Genomic DNA, 16,398 nt, shown 5'->3' on the forward strand with positions numbered 1-16,398 from the left:
GCACAATGTATCTAAACAATTCAACGGTCAGTATACCTAAGCTGTACAATAGAATATAATATCTATGTCTAATTATTACAGTGTTGTACTGTCGTATATTATACTAACAAATACTAGGCTGTAGCCTAGAAGTGCGAAAAAAAAAATACCTTTTTAATAAATCATAAGCGCAAATAAATTTCGGAGTTGGTAAATTGCGTCCCACAAAAAAGGTCTTAGTTATATACTGTGTAAATTGTGGCCCGAGTATATTTTATACATATGTAAATTGCGGCCCGGGATATTCCGATTTCCGGTCGGCTGGTTATATTATCTTTAATATTAATTGATAAGGATATCACTTGATGCTCACTTATATAATATTACTAGCCGCCAGTGTCAGTGTGCATTTGATCGAAATATTTTGCACGAGTTTTTACATTGGCCTACAGTATTTACAGTATTTGGTAAATTAGTATTTGTATTTTTTTTTAAATTTTTTAACAATCCTTAATGTAATTTACATAACAATGACAAATTATTAAGTAGGCAAATATATTAAAATATAACGGGGCCGCAATTTACGTATGTATAAAATATACCCGGGACACAATTTACAGCGACCCATTAATTTTACAAAAATAAAGTGTATTTAATAAGTTAAATATAAGTTTATACTGTATATACTGAGTCATTATCTTAAATAATTATTAACTTTCACCGTGATTCGTTATGATTATACATAACTTAAACTGAACTCGATCAGCATTGATGTATTTTTGAATTATAAAAATACATATATATTTAATCAAAATTAATAATTTTATAATTTTATAATTAAACTTATAATATAACAGGTAAAATCAGTGGCGAACCCAGGATTTTAGTACTGTGGGTCTGCCTCACTTATGAGAGGCCACTGTGTAGAAGGTTCAATCAACTGTACATTACATTTACCTTATTTATATTACATATATTAATATAGTAAATACTATAACTAAAAGAGATAAAGCATAAGTCATAACTAATTTTTTAATACAATTTAAAACTGACTTATAAACTTTGATATTATTAATTAATTCAAATTGAATGGGTTTTTCATATCTTTCTAATTTCTATACATCATATATCATAATATTCATAATATATTATATTTATATTTATACATTTACAATTATATTTTCATAGAAATGTTCTTGAGTCTGTGTACATTTTATAAATTACTAATAACACCATATTATTAGTTTATATTATTTCTATTTTTGATTATCGTAGTATTGTACATATTTATGTAGTTTGTCATTTTGAGAGGCCACATTTTACTGAGAAAAAAAAACGGTGGGTCAGCTGACCTCCCAAACCCCCCCAGGGACCGCCACTGGGTAAAATATTTATTTTTGTTCTTTTATCTCACTATTAAGGTACAAAAGCGCAAAATGAATTTACGCTTTTGGTATATCGAAAAAATCGACGATTTGCGCTTTTGGGTTTCACGGAAATATACTATGAATACTGAATACCTTTAATATTAACCGTTAAATTGATCAAGTTTGTTCGACATTTTATTTATTAATTAAAAATTATTTTATCAAATTGGTTTATAAAATAAATGCATTCCTATACGCGTATATCGGTATATCCACATTTTATGTGTATAATTCTATAAGTATACGCATTTAAGAAAATCAAAGTTGGTATACGCCGTATACCCGCGTATTCGCTCCACTACACCACTGCTTTTGGATCCATTTTGGCTTTTTTTTTATCAATTGAATTGTCTCTTTTATAATATGGATTATTTTTTTCATTGACTAGAACACTAACTATATTAGATCTAGGTATTTCAAACATTGAATCTAACAAAATGCATTCCAAAATTGCTCGTAAGCCTCGAGCACCTGTTTTTTTTTCTAGAGCTTGTGAGGCAATTGATCTAAGTGCTTCATCAGTAAATGTTAATTCAACTTTATCTAAGCTGAATTGTAATTTAAATTGATTGACTACACTGTTTTCTGGTTCAGTAAGTATTCGTGTAAGCAAGTTTATATTTAATGATTGGAGTGGAACCAAAATTGGAAACCTTCCTAAAAACTCTGGTATCATTCCAAATTGAATTAAATCTCTAGGTTCAATTTTTTTTAACAACTCATCTCGTTTAACATTTTCCTTTTCATTATCAGTGTATGAAGCTGTTGTATCAACAAAATCGGCTTTAGTAGCATCTCTTCTACTTACCCCTGATTTAAAAATTTTTGCTTCAAATCCTATACTAATTTGGTCTGTCCTTTGACTTATAAGTCTATCAAGACCAATAAATGCACCAGAAGCAACAAACAAGATATTAGTAGTATCAATTTGTACTGCTTCATTTCTAAATTTTCTGGTATTTTTTCCTGGTACATTAATAACAGTACCTTCTAACATTTTCAACATTTCTTGTTGGACTCCTTTCCCTCCAACATCCCTCAATCGATAAATATTAGGTAAAGCGCTAATTTTATCAATTTCATCCAAAAAAACAATTCCAGTTTGAGCTTTATCAACATTATTATTAGCAGCTTGTAAGAGTTTCCTAATTATACTGTTAATATCATCTCCCACATAACCCGTTTGTGTCAAATTGGAACAATCACAAATTGCAAATGAAACATCTAATTGCTTAGCTATTGTTTGAGCCAGTAATGTTTTTCCACATCCTGTAGGCCCCAATAATATTATGTTACTCTTTTCTAATAATGTTTTTTCAAATTTCGAAGCAACTTTAATTTCTTCTTGACTATTTTTTATACTATTCGTTTGTAGGATTCTGGATAGACGCTCGTTAACAAAACGCTCTATTGAATTTGGTAAATTATCAAACAACTGTTCGATTAAATCATTCTTCTGAGGTGCTGTAATATGAATAATACGTTTACAATGATTATAAGCTGCCACAGCTAACACTTTCTTAGCTAGATCTTGACCAATTACATACTTATTAAGGTTAACAACAATTTCTTTTGGAGTCGGTGGCGGTGGTTTGAATTTATTTTTTTCAGCAGAAATCACTTTAAATATATAATCACATCGTTGACATATCAAAAATCGATTTGAAATTAAAAAAAACGCTAAATTAACATTTTGGCACTTTGAACAAAGTATCCTTGTTTGACCTGCATTATTACCTTTTTGTCTTGTCCCAAAGTTTTCTACATTCCAATAACTAAGCAACGTTTGGAAATTATTTTGGTGAACAATGTCTTTTATGATATGGTTATTAGACAAAACACTGAAGTTTCTTGATAAATTTAAATAACTATTGTCCAGTTTGGATCGTGTAAATATTTTCATACAAAAGTATTTTAATCTGGTCGCCATTTCCAGAGCTTTTAAAAACTTCTGCTATAGAACAAAAATATAATAGGTACGATCATAAACAAGTATAATAAAGCCAACCGATGGGACAGAGTTTATTAAAAATAAACAAATATTATATTAGAATAAGTATGGTAACCAGATTCTGAACTCAGGCAGTCGAGCTCAAAACAATAAAACCGTAAATAAAATCATCTGATTGGTAGCCCTTGAAATGGGCGTAATGTATTATAATAATTAACATTATTCTACGTTTCATCATGTGTAGTAAACCTTAGGTATTTAGCCGTATTATATATAGCCCATCGGCCATCGTTCATACTTATTAGTAATTATTCATTATTGTTTATGGCCTTGAGGGTAATTCATAAATCATAATTTTTTAACTGCATATGATTTAATATAGATATTATAGGTATTATATTCACTATACTACCAATAATACTTGTACTAGTCCATCAAAATTATTGGTTATTTGGTAAGCACTATATATTAAGTAGTTAGAGATAAAGAATATTATTAAGAAATTAATTTAAAAAAAATATATGTATATTTGTAATATAAATGTTCTTATAATATATTTATTAAACAACTAATATAAATTATAATACAAATATCTACTAATTATTATTAGAATACACTCCCTAATATTTAATATGATCAAGTTCTACAAATAGAAATTGATTACCTTTTTTTTTCCTTATGATATCGAGGACTGGAGGAGGAACCATGGTACCAGTACTTCTCAGTTCTCCTCCAGCCCCCATCGTTTATTGTCAAAACAAAAAGCACATGATAATTAACAACGGTGGGCCAGTCCCCCACTCACTGCTATTACAATCAAATGTAAATATATTATTAAAGAATAGTATACTATTAATAAATAGGAGCTCTGTTCTCCCTGCCTTGGCTACATATCAGTTCCTAGCTATGGTGGATTCCGTCCGTTCACAGCCTGTCGCACTCGTTCTTCTTCTTCCTTAACTCAAAGGATATTCTCCACCATGCCGTAAAACAACCTAAACCGCTCTTCGGCTTCTCTCAGGATTGCATCCTTTCCGTGAGCGTCCGCCAGCAGAAGCTCGAATGCCGGTCCGCAAATAATGTCCGGGACGTCGTCGGTGCTCGGTCGATGGCCAATCCTGGCGCTCAAGGGTTCACGAAAGTTGTCCCAGTGGGGGCAATCGAAGAAAATATGTTCGACGGTTTCTGATTCGCCCGAGCACTGCCAGCAACGCAGGCTGGCGGCCCTGTTTATGCGATGGAGGTACCATTCGAAGCAGCCGTGGCCCGTGAGTGACTGTGTCATGTGAAACGTCAGAGGCACCCACGGGACGGTCTTTTCCAGCCATCTTGACAGGTCAGGGATGACGCGGCGCGTCCAGGCCGCCTTCGGGGTAGCACGTCATCTTGCCTGCCAGGCGACGATCGTGTTTTTTTCTTTCCTCGTATTTCACGACCGCCTTGGGAGGCCGTTGTTCGTCGGGCTCCATCGCAGCACGCAGTCGGGATCTAATGCTCTGCCTCTCCAGTCCAAGCAGGTCAACGGGCGGCATGCAGGCCAAAACCAGGGCGGCCTCGCCCGACACGGTACGGTAGGACCGGATTACCCTCAAAGCGGCGGTCCTCTGCGGACGGATCAAGATCGTCCTAGTTCTGGCGACTATTCCTGGCAACGGCAGGGAACCAGACTGGAGTAGCGTACAGCAACTGACTTTCCACAACAGACGCGAGCAGCCTCCTCTTCCACTGAGCTGATCCACCTATGTTGGGCATGAGCCTGGATATCGCAGCAGCCGAGCGGGCCGCCTTCGCAGCGACGGTACTCGCGTGTGCAGCAAAGGTCAGACGCTTGTCCAGAATAACACCGAGGTACCTGATCTCATTTCGCAATGGAATCAGGTGACCGCCGACCGTCAAACGTGGTGGGACAAACGCCCGCCTCCGGGAAAGTACCACCGCCTCGCTTTTCTGATGAGCCAGCTCAAGGCCCCTGCTCCGCATCCAGTCATCTATGGCTGTCAATATAGGATTGATTGCCTCTTCGAGCTGCTGTCCGATCACGGCCGTACCCACAACCGCGAGGTCATCCGCAAAGCCGGCGAGTTGCACCCCGGGCGGCATTTCAGAAATTGATTACCTATCACCGGTGATTACTGGCAACTTGACACTCAGCACGACATTTGACTTAAACGTTTTTCACATACAATACAGCACAGAATTTTCGCATCTGCACATACTTAACATTTTATAGTAAATAATACTCAAAAAGTACACATCTTGGGCCTTGGTTTACCAATAGCACATATTTCACAAATAATTTTTAATGTATTTTTGATTTTTTTTTGGAAAAAATATGAATTATTCAATTATCATTTAAAGTAGGTATTGTATATTATTTTGATATTTCGTATTTATTACTCAACACTTTATCGATAACACATTATATTATTAATTTCGATTTTAAAATAACACGGTGGTATGGTCATTTATGATTCTATTATAACGCTTGCCATAATCGACAACGCACACAGGCTTTTCCAACAGGAGTAGTAGTGGAGGTAGGCAGTACCAAAAATACTGTTTATAAAAAGGTATTGAGATGAACAAAATATGTCAATATAAATATTGATGGGTTTTTATAACACCATAATGTATATAATAATGTTACAATAATAATAAGAAGTAAAAATAGTACCTAATAATAAGAATAATACTAATAATAGTAATAATAATTATAATAATACGTAAAACATTTTTTTCAATTACAGAAAGTTATAATTTTTTGGGTATATTTTATTTCAACATTTCGTCGATTAGAATTGTATCTTACAATTTGTCTTCAAAATATTAAAATAAAGTAATTTTTTGCTGACTTTTTATTGTTACAATACATGGGAAACCTAGGATAAACTTATCTATAAGCAGCTTGTAATAAATATAAAAACTGATAAAATAAAAGTTATAGTAGGTTACACAAAAAAACTGTATACAGGCGAAGCCGGGTTATTCAGCAATTCAGCTTATTCTCAATAAAATTCACACACAAAAAATGTATAAATTATATAAATTAATAATATGATTATTGCAATTCGCGCACACGTATAAATTAATATAAAGAAACAAAATAAATATAGCAAAATACAGCGATTCACGCTAAAAATAAAATATAATAATACAGAGATTTGCACTGATAAAAATGTAACAATAACGGTCTTTTGATTCTTTACATGACGACGTATGGCAGAAGACAAACGGATGGCCGTGTAAAACTTTGTACGCACCGGCGGAATTGACAGCGGCCAATAACGCACCAATACAATATAATCTGCATAGTTATTAATAATGTGTTATATAATTCACAAAATGTTGGTGAGTCGTCGGTCAATTTTTGGTGGGTCGCGAACAGTTTTTTAAATTATACAGATTCCAAGAAATGTATGTTAAATTAATATTAAATATATTATTAATAAAAGTACATTTGTAAAAATATATTGATTACAAACCTGTACTTTAAACCTATAAACATATTTTGTTAAAAAAATTGAAATAAACTATATTATATTATTATTATTATATTATTTTAAATTAATTTTTTTTTTTATTTAACTACTTTTTGAAAAGTGAAACCATATGGGTCACTAAAGATTTTTCAGAGGAAATTTGGGTCGCGGTACTAAAAAGATTGAGAACCGCTGGTGTAACTTTTAAATTAGTTTTTGTGAGACTAAATTTAGTCTTAAATTTAAACTTTAAAATCACATAAATACATACCACACAGAACACAGCAACTTCAATTATATTAATATCCATAATGAAATAAAAGAGATAGACAAATAAGTACCACACTATATTAGGTGTCAAGTGGATCACTGTTTTGGGTGTGTTAAATTTTCTATGAATAAGATTTATAACATTAGGATTAATTGTAGCTATATAATCATGTAAAGATGAACTCTTAGTGGACTTGGTGAATTGTTAACCATCAAGTGTTACAACTAATTTATAGATTTTCTCAAAACAGTATAGAGAAATTTTAAACCATTTTCAATATTAAAAAGCTGAAATCTACTACTTTTGGTTTATTATCAATTATAGTATCTACATTATAAACAATAATAGAATTAGTGGCATTATAATAAATTTGTCATAAATAAAACAAAACAATGTAATATTAATTATTTTATTATAATTTATAATACTTTTAAAAATGTTTTAAAATACACATAATGCATTAATAACTAATAAGCATTTGATTATTATTAACAACTAACGCTATCCCTCCCTTTGAATTTTCGACTGCGGGCATCCTTAGCTTTGAACTGATAAAACATGCACGAAATAATAATTATTATTATTAAATACCTAAATAAACACTGGTATTCCAGTATCCAGCCGACGATAATATACAATGCTTTGATGACGTAAGAATACGTTGATTGGAGAGGCACCGTTTAACTTCGCCTCCGAGTTTGAATTTGTGTACATAAATTACACACACATGCGTATGTGTGCGACTGTAAATAAATAGAATTGCGCTTGCGCATCAATTTTCAAGAGGCTCGTTTTTCATCGCCTCTTTGTACTATATATAAATATGATATTGTGATAAGCCCGTAGCCACAGCTGTGGTACGTTCAACAGACAACAATCAAGTCATATTCAGAAACTATTAAGTAATAACAGACAACAGAAGATATTGTACTATTTGTACTGTTGTCAGTTGTCACAGCGCCCAATGAAACCGTTCTAAAAGTTCAATATTAGTTTATAATTCGGTCTTGTTCGAATCGTCGTTTGTGTTGGTTAGTTTAAATTCATTAACACGTGCCACTGTGCTTTTTATTCATCGTTTACGCTAGTTACCGAAAAATTTTATCTATCAGAAATCAGAATTATGAATCCAGTAACAGATGTGGTTGTCATATTATTGGAAACGCCGTTTCAATGTTGGAAGTCTGGTTGTAAAAATGATTTACTAAAAGTAGGTAGACCTATTCCGATTTTGTCAGTTTTGACTCCTGACAAAAGACAAAATAAGGTATTCTGTAGGTCATTTAATCCAAATTTATATCAAAAACACTCTTGGTTATGTGGAAGTCATTACATACAAAAATTGTTTTGTTGGCCGTGTTTGTTAATAGGTCAAATTAAGTCTGTTTGGAATACTGTTGGTTATTGTGATTTAAAAAATTTATCTAGAAGTATACAAATACATCAATCTTCAAAAGAACATATTTATAATCATTTAAAACTAAAAAACTTAGAAAAAAATAGTTTTACTTTAGTAGATAGTATTAATGAGAATAGTAATTTGTTAAAGAAAAATTATAATGAAAACGTGAGATTGAATCGTTTATTTATGGAGCACTTAATCGATTTAGTTTTATTTTGGGGAAAACAAGATTTGGCATTTCACAATCATGATGAGAACAGCGGTTCATTAAATAAAGGGAATTTTAAAGAGTTGTTTGATATGCATATTAATAGATGTTCTCAAGAAATACAAAATCATTATAAAAGTATAAAAAACACATTTCTAGATTTATCCAAATCCATTCAAAATGATTTAACTTTGTGTATTTCTGAATTTTTAATAAACCAAATAAAAAATGAAATTAAACAATGTAAATTTTATTCTATTCAAATTGACGATATTACAAATAAAAAAACACAATGTTCAATTATAATTAAATATGTTACAGATAAATCTGAATTAGTTGAACGTTTCTTTGGTTTTCATAATTTTAGTGAAGACTGCACAGCTCAAGGTTTATTTGATTTGGTTTATTCTATTTTACATGAGTTTGATCTAGAAAATAAATTGGTTGGCCAATGTTATGATGGGGCATGTGTAATGTCTGAGCATTTAACAGATATACAGGCTAGAGTTAAGGAATTTGCACCTAATGCTTTATTTACATACTGTCTAGCTCATAGATTAAATTCGATATTGCAACATAGTTGTAGTATAAATGCTAAATGTCGTATATTTTTTGCTAATCTAACTGGTATCGCTACTTATTTTTACAATTCCACTTCACATACTGAAGTTGTAGATAATATTGTAGGGAAACAAGTTCCTCAATTTATTCAAACTAGATGGTCCTTAAAATCAAACATTTTGTATACTATAGTTAATGAGTGGTCTAGATTTATAAATGTTTTTGATTTTATTATCAGTAATCCTAAATCATCGCCTAAATCTATATGTGGTGCTACAGGTCATTTAAAAAATTTAAAAACATTTGAATTTGCTTTTTTAGCCCTGATATTTAGTAATATATTTATATTAACCGATAATTTATTTAATATACTTCAAAATAAATCATTTGATGTAGAATTCTGCTTAAGAAAAATAAATAAAACATGTAATCTTATAAATAAAAAAAAAAATGAGTCTACATTTTTAAAATTATTTAATCAAGCAATTACTCTTACAAAACCCCCAAAAGCTACTAGAAATGAATCTAACAGTCAATCAAATTATAAAATATTATTTTATGAAATAATTGATAATATTCTAATACAATTAAATACTAGATTTCAGTATACAAATAAATTAATTTTTTTACAGTTAGCTGATGTAACTAAATTTAAAGAATATTCTTGTAAATTTCCAGAAAATGCTTTAAATAATTTGAAATTAACTTATTCTAATATATTTCACGATACAAATAAATTAAAAGTTGAATTAGAAGTTTTGTATAGCGATGTAAAATATCAAAATCTATTACACATTTATGACATGGTTAAAATTATTGAACAAGACGCATTGAAAGATATTTTACCTGAAGCTTATAAATTATTTATACTTATTTTAACCATACCATCAACTAATGTATCAAATGAAAGTAGTTTTTCTTGCCTTAAAAGAATCAAGACCTATTTTCGAAATAGTAATTCACAACTTTGTTTAAATTCTCTTGAAATGTTATCAATTGAAAAGTCTTTGATTCATGAACTTCAAGAAATTGAATCATTTTATGATAATATTATTAACATATATGCTAGTCAAAAAGATAGAATTATAAATTTAACATACAAAACATAATTTAATTTAGTTTTATTATTTAATATTTTCAAAACTAAGCCTAATGAAAATGACTTTTTTGGTACCACCAAATTTTAGTAAAATATGTAAAATAAATAGTAGTACTTAAATAATAACAAAAATGAAAATAATATTTATAAAAAATTTCAAGTTAAACAATCAAGTCATACATGTTATTTTTTATTACATTTTTAAATTAGATTTAAAAAAACCCTTTCTGCAGACATATTATCTGGCAGTTTGTTACATTTTAGTAAATTAGTTATAGTTGTAAAGAAAAATCATCTTTCAACAGGACCTGGTAGTAGTGTATTATAACTAAAAAATATTTCTATGATTGGTCGATATTGCTACTTTATAGCTTATAAAATACCTATATATATATATATATATGAAAAAATCACTTTTTTATGTTTAGATAATAGTTTAATAGATATTATAAGGTTAAAAATACTTTATATATATATATATATATATATATCACATGTCCTCAACTATCTATTTATTTTTGTATGTAATATAGAACTTAAGCTCAATATTATGTTTGAAAACTATTTGAATACATTTTTATTCAAACAATAATTGTATAAAAATTTGTCCAACTCTGCTGTACAGTAGGTTGGCTTCATTTTCTCAGAGAATATTATATATTTATTATTTTATTCTATTTTAATGATACTATTATATACTTTATATAGTATTACAAATAAATAATGGTTATAAACTGTTAAACTAATTTAATAGTGTAAATATGTATAAATACATAATATCTTAAAATAAATTATTTTTAACGTTATAAGTCCATAATATATGTAAAAGTTAAGTTCACGCAAATAATGTGTATGAATTATGACCAAATAATGAATATTGTTATTCATAATTTGAATAATATGTAATTTCATCCAAATTTGAATCTAAAATGTCTATAAAAATAAAAAGTATGCTTTTAATTCTTTTAGAGTTTTGGTTTCAGTATAGTGATTATGTTTAAAGAATATTGTATTATAATTTCAAGTGTTTGTTAAAAAAATTGCATATTTTTTAAATTTTCGACTGTTAATTTGTGATTTTGGTGAATTTTGTCGAAATTTTAATTTAAAATGTTTTTAAAAATGAATAGTGACTATATATTTTAAATATTTTTACATATTTATAAATCAACTTATGTGGAATATTTTTTTTTTTTATGGTTGAGAAAATATAACAAAATTCTATACTTATTAAACGATTATGAAAATATGTTGTGATATTTTTTAATTTGTAAATAAGCAACTTGAGAGAACTTAATATTAAATTCTTAAACATTTAAGTTTTTAGACTCTGCAAAAAATTTTTATTGACATTTATAATGAAAATAATAATAACTGTGTTTATGATTAATAATACTGAAATCAAAATAATATCTTATCTCTATAAAATATCTAGATATTTATGTTTAATATTTGTAATTTTTATGTCATATATTATCTAATTATTTATTTATTAATATATTATAGTATATATAATATATAATATTCTAATAGGTTACCGGTCACAGCTTTACTCACCAAATTTAAATAGGTATATAATTAAAAATAATAATTTATGACAACAACTTCATTATAAAACTTCTCTATAATTTACATTTGATCTATTTCTATTTGGTACAAAATTACTTAACTTGTGTGCGTATTGACTCTTGAGCATGCCAAATAAAATTGCCCATGTGAAAAAATGCTAAAAATGAGAGCTAGAGGTTCTGGCTTATAAGTGCTTACTTATCAATATATTTAGAAGGTATACAATGTACACTTAAAATTTTGTTTTTTGCTAATTTCAAACCCTCAAAATCAAAATTAAAAAAAAATCGTTTATTAGTGCACGGTGAAATTATAATTTTAGTCTACTCTCAAAATTTCAAATCTATAGCTCTAATAGGTTTGGCTCCGCGTTGATTATGAATCAGTCACTCGCTAATTAATTTTTATTATAATATATAATTTATACAAAAAATATGATTGCGTATAATATATTTATCATTATATGTAGACATATTTACTTATGAATTTAATAGTTTTATATTAATTTTAAATTATAGTTATGTTGAAAAGACAACTCGATAGTAATACATTCTCAGATTTTTTCGTTCAAAACTTTCCGTCTTATTCTCTTATCAAGTATCTGAAGTTTATTTTATCATTTTTCGGACAACTACAACTTTACTGCTGATTAATCTTATTGTCGTCTGTTATCATGTGTTAGTAATCTAGTTATCTGTACTAAATTGTAAATAATTATGTTGACTTTTCTATGGAGATAAACGAGACGACCGCACGCGCAAATGGGCGTTGGTCCACTATGCGCACGCGTATTTTCTTATTAAATTGTTTTCTTATCAAAAAAGCGTATTCGTCGAGATTGATTGATAAACAAATATTCGGCCCGCAAAACGTCTCAGATCCCTTTCGACCCAGTCCAGGGTCGTGTTCTTTCGGTTTATACATTTTGCCGCTTTTGGAATTATCGCAGTACCATACGGACAGCGCAAATTGTTTTTTTTGATATCAAAAGTGCACGGTATCGACGTTAGTAAATCTACTTTTAACAGTTGAACTCTGCTGCTGAACCGGTTATCACGATTTCCGAATTCCAAACAACACTTTTCGTTGATGGCTATGACTCTAGGAAAGGATACCATGGGGTAAGTGTTTAAGTTTATATATTTATTTGTTTTATAATATTTGTTTGTGTATCATTGTTTTTTATGGAATCGAAATTTGTACTATAGAGAGCAACCAATATTTACATGCAAGGCCCATGTTTTCCACATAGACCCCAAGACAAAAAAATCATGGATATCGGCATCTACAGTAGCTGTCAATGTTTCATTCTTTTTTGACTCTCATCGAGGATTGTATCGTATCATTAGTGTTGAAGGAAGCAAAGTATGTATTTATGTATTTACACATTTAATAGCAAATCATTATTGGCATATTTCTAATGTTGACATATTTTAGGCTGTCATAAACAGTACAATAACTCCAAATATGTCCTTCACCAAAACATCACAAAAGTTTGGTCAATGGACCGATAATAGAGCCAATACTGTATATGGTCTGGGGTTTTCTTCTGAACAAGAACTGAATAAAGTATATATTTAAAAAAAAAAGTCAATTTAAGATATCTAAATGTTTTTGTCTTCTTTGTCGATTATAAATAATAAATATCAACTTCACATGTTATTAGTTTATACACAAGTTTGAAGAAGTAAAAGAAAAAACAAGACAATCAGCAGTAAGTGGACCACAGCAGGTTCAACAAGCATTTATGAGTTCAACAACACCAATTACAAGTGCTAATGCTAGTCCTGTAACTACACGTATTAGTCAGTCATCTGATGGTCAAAGTATTATTGAACCTCCTAACATGACACCCACTGATCCAAATACTACTCCAGAAGATACTAATTCCACTGAACAAATGATTAACCAGATGTCTAAAATTATGGTTACTAATGCTAATCACGTAATAAATATTAATACTAAACATTTTATAAAATTATTTTATACCATATAATTTATATTTTATACCTAGGCTGCAGAAAGTCCAAAACATCAAGGAAGTAATGATGGACGTATGAGTGGTGGAAATTCAATGTTACCTGAATCTCAATTGAAATATGAAAATGAAAGATTAAAATTAGCTTTAACTCATAGGTAATATTACTATTATTAATTTAAAATTTAAAAAAGTAATTTTTTTTTCAATATTCATTATGTTCCACTTTTTATTGAACAGTTCAGCAAATGCAAAAAAATGGGAAATTGAACTTCAGACACTTAAGAACAATAATTTAAGATTAACCAATGCTTTGCAAGAGAGCACAGCAAATGTAGACGAGTGGAAACGTCAGTTACAATCATATAAAGAGGAAAATCAACGATTGAAAACTAGATACCTTGACGCTGAAGTAGCCAAAGGTATATTAGCTTATAATTGATGCTGAAAAATTAATATTAATAATATTTTGTAAGTCTAATAATATTTTACTAATTATCCATAGGAGGATCAGAAGTTGCTTCAGAATTAAGAAATGAGTTAACTAGTTTACGCTTGAAAGTTGAAAACCTTGATGGCGAGTTGAAGAGTAAAAATGAAGAAATCCAAAAGATGACTACAAATAGAATGCCACTTGAAGAAAAATGCAAAGTAATAAAAAATTAAACTGCACATAGTAATGAAAAAAAGAAAATGTGATTATTAAATTCTATAATTTTGTATCTTTTTAGGTTCTTAGTCAAGAAAATGCAGAACTTCAAGCTGCGGTTAGTCTAGCCCAAGCACAATTGGAAACAGCTTTAGCAGCACAAGAATCACAACGACGTGTTATAGATACACTTAACAATAGCCTATTTGTACGCATACAAGAATTGGCTGCAATACACAGAGAAATGACAACTGCTATTCAAACCTAAGGTATAATGATTTGTAAATCAAATAACAATTGGTTGTAGAAAGCACTATTTAAAATTTTATTCATTTTTTAACAAACATAATTCTATCGTTTTTTTATTTATATTATTTTATTCATAACAAATTAAGAAAATCATTGAAAAATATTAAGTTTAAGAAAAAGGCAAGTGTATCTAGTTTACAAATGTACATAATATCTTTTGCCAATTTTGCATATTTATAAGAATTCAGTTTTTAGTTTCTTCTATACTTATGATTTGTGATTGACCTAAAATTTAGAGATAAATTATATATAATTTTGTATTGTTTTAAAATAAATTTATGAAACTAGTATTCTACAAAGTAAATCATTAAATGCCATTAATTAATGTTTGGAAGTTATAGGGGTTAAAATTGACTAGTACACAAGTATGTTAAGTATGCAAAATTTGGTGTTGAAAATTGAAAAAAAAATTTTTATTAATTAATAGTATATTAGTTTTGCATACTAAAAATGTCTTCAATATTAATGAATGTTTTCTTAATAATAAATTAAAAACAAACCTGACGTTTTAACAAGAATATAGCATTATCAAACATTTTTGTAATATTAAAAAAATTCACTTTTTGTTAGCTGAAATAAATCTTTATAAAAAAAAAAATATATATTAATACGCATAAAAATGAAGAAATATACATTTAAAATGTTTGCTTTTAATGTTGTACATGATGGATTTCTTTCTTGGTCTACTTTAATATGAAGTTGTAAACAAAAATATATAATTCCTCCAACTTCTAATCCCTAGATTAACTTCCTCAAATTATGCAGTTTAATAAAATTCATTCGCATGTCACATTTCTCCAAAATAAACTTGTTTAATTAATTCATTTTATTTGATACCTCGATTATTAAAGAAGTATCAATTTTAATATTTTATCGTTACATAAAAGTTTTTTTTTTTTTTATGTAAACCTAAAATTAAAGATGTTTATGCGCCTATTTAATTGATTTATAATAATTTAACTAAAAAATAGAAATTTGTTCAAATTATTGTAAGGGTTTGACTTTCTTAAATTTAAATTATCACTAAATACTTAAAAATTAAATATAAATATTATTTTATAGATCTAAAAATGTATCGAGTATCGAATAAAAGGAGAATCAATTTTTCGATATCGCTCATCTCTAGTTCCTTTGCCACTATAGCATTAAAAATAATTTTAGATTCACAAGAAAAATATCGTAACATTTATTGTGCTTATCAAACATTTTTATGTGCAATTTACTTATTAAGATTTAAAAGCCTATCAACTTACTCGGCTTACATTTTAAAAGTATTACAAATGTTATTTTATTTATTTTTAAAATTTATCATTAAAATTATTAGATTATTTTTAAAAACTTAATTATTTCCTCTCCACATTAAAAATGTACCATCGGTCTTTTTTTATTAATTGTTTGTTTTTGTAGTTAAAAAATAATAATTTTTTATTTATAATAAAAATTTTGATTAAAGAAATATTGGTTGCTTACTGCTATATAATAAATGTGATATTTTATTGTTTTTATAATTATTTTG

General features: G+C 28.7%; 2 protein-coding genes across 2 annotated transcripts; one reads left to right on the plus strand and one right to left on the minus strand.

Annotated features, from left to right (window-relative positions):
• Nucleotides 1–862: 862 nt before the first annotated feature.
• Nucleotides 863–3,336, minus strand: LOC112595527 (ATP-dependent Clp protease ATP-binding subunit clpX-like, mitochondrial). The gene is made up of 2 exons (XM_025340775.1): nt 1,792–3,336; nt 863–919 (listed from the first exon to the last, which is right to left on the minus strand). The coding sequence occupies exons 1-2, from the start codon at nt 3,334–3,336 to the stop codon at nt 863–865; spliced, it is 1,602 nt and encodes a 533-aa protein (XP_025196560.1).
• Nucleotides 3,337–8,227: 4,891 nt separating this feature from the next.
• LOC112595477 (homer protein homolog 2) lies at nt 8,228–16,136 on the plus strand. The gene is made up of 10 exons (XM_025340711.1): nt 8,228–8,317; nt 12,465–13,067; nt 13,155–13,311; nt 13,384–13,515; nt 13,613–13,891; nt 13,961–14,082; nt 14,165–14,346; nt 14,430–14,575; nt 14,656–14,842; nt 15,945–16,136. The coding sequence occupies exons 2-9, from the start codon at nt 13,036–13,038 to the stop codon at nt 14,839–14,841; spliced, it is 1,236 nt and encodes a 411-aa protein (XP_025196496.1). The 5' UTR covers nt 8,228–8,317; nt 12,465–13,035; the 3' UTR covers nt 14,842; nt 15,945–16,136.
• The last annotated feature ends 262 nt before the right edge of the window (nt 16,137–16,398 follow it).

Source organism: Melanaphis sacchari, unplaced genomic scaffold (genome assembly GCF_002803265.2).
Source record: "Melanaphis sacchari strain LSU unplaced genomic scaffold, SCAv2.0 Contig27_pilon_pilon, whole genome shotgun sequence".
In the NCBI taxonomy this organism is placed as follows: Eukaryota; Metazoa; Arthropoda; class Insecta; order Hemiptera; family Aphididae; genus Melanaphis; species Melanaphis sacchari.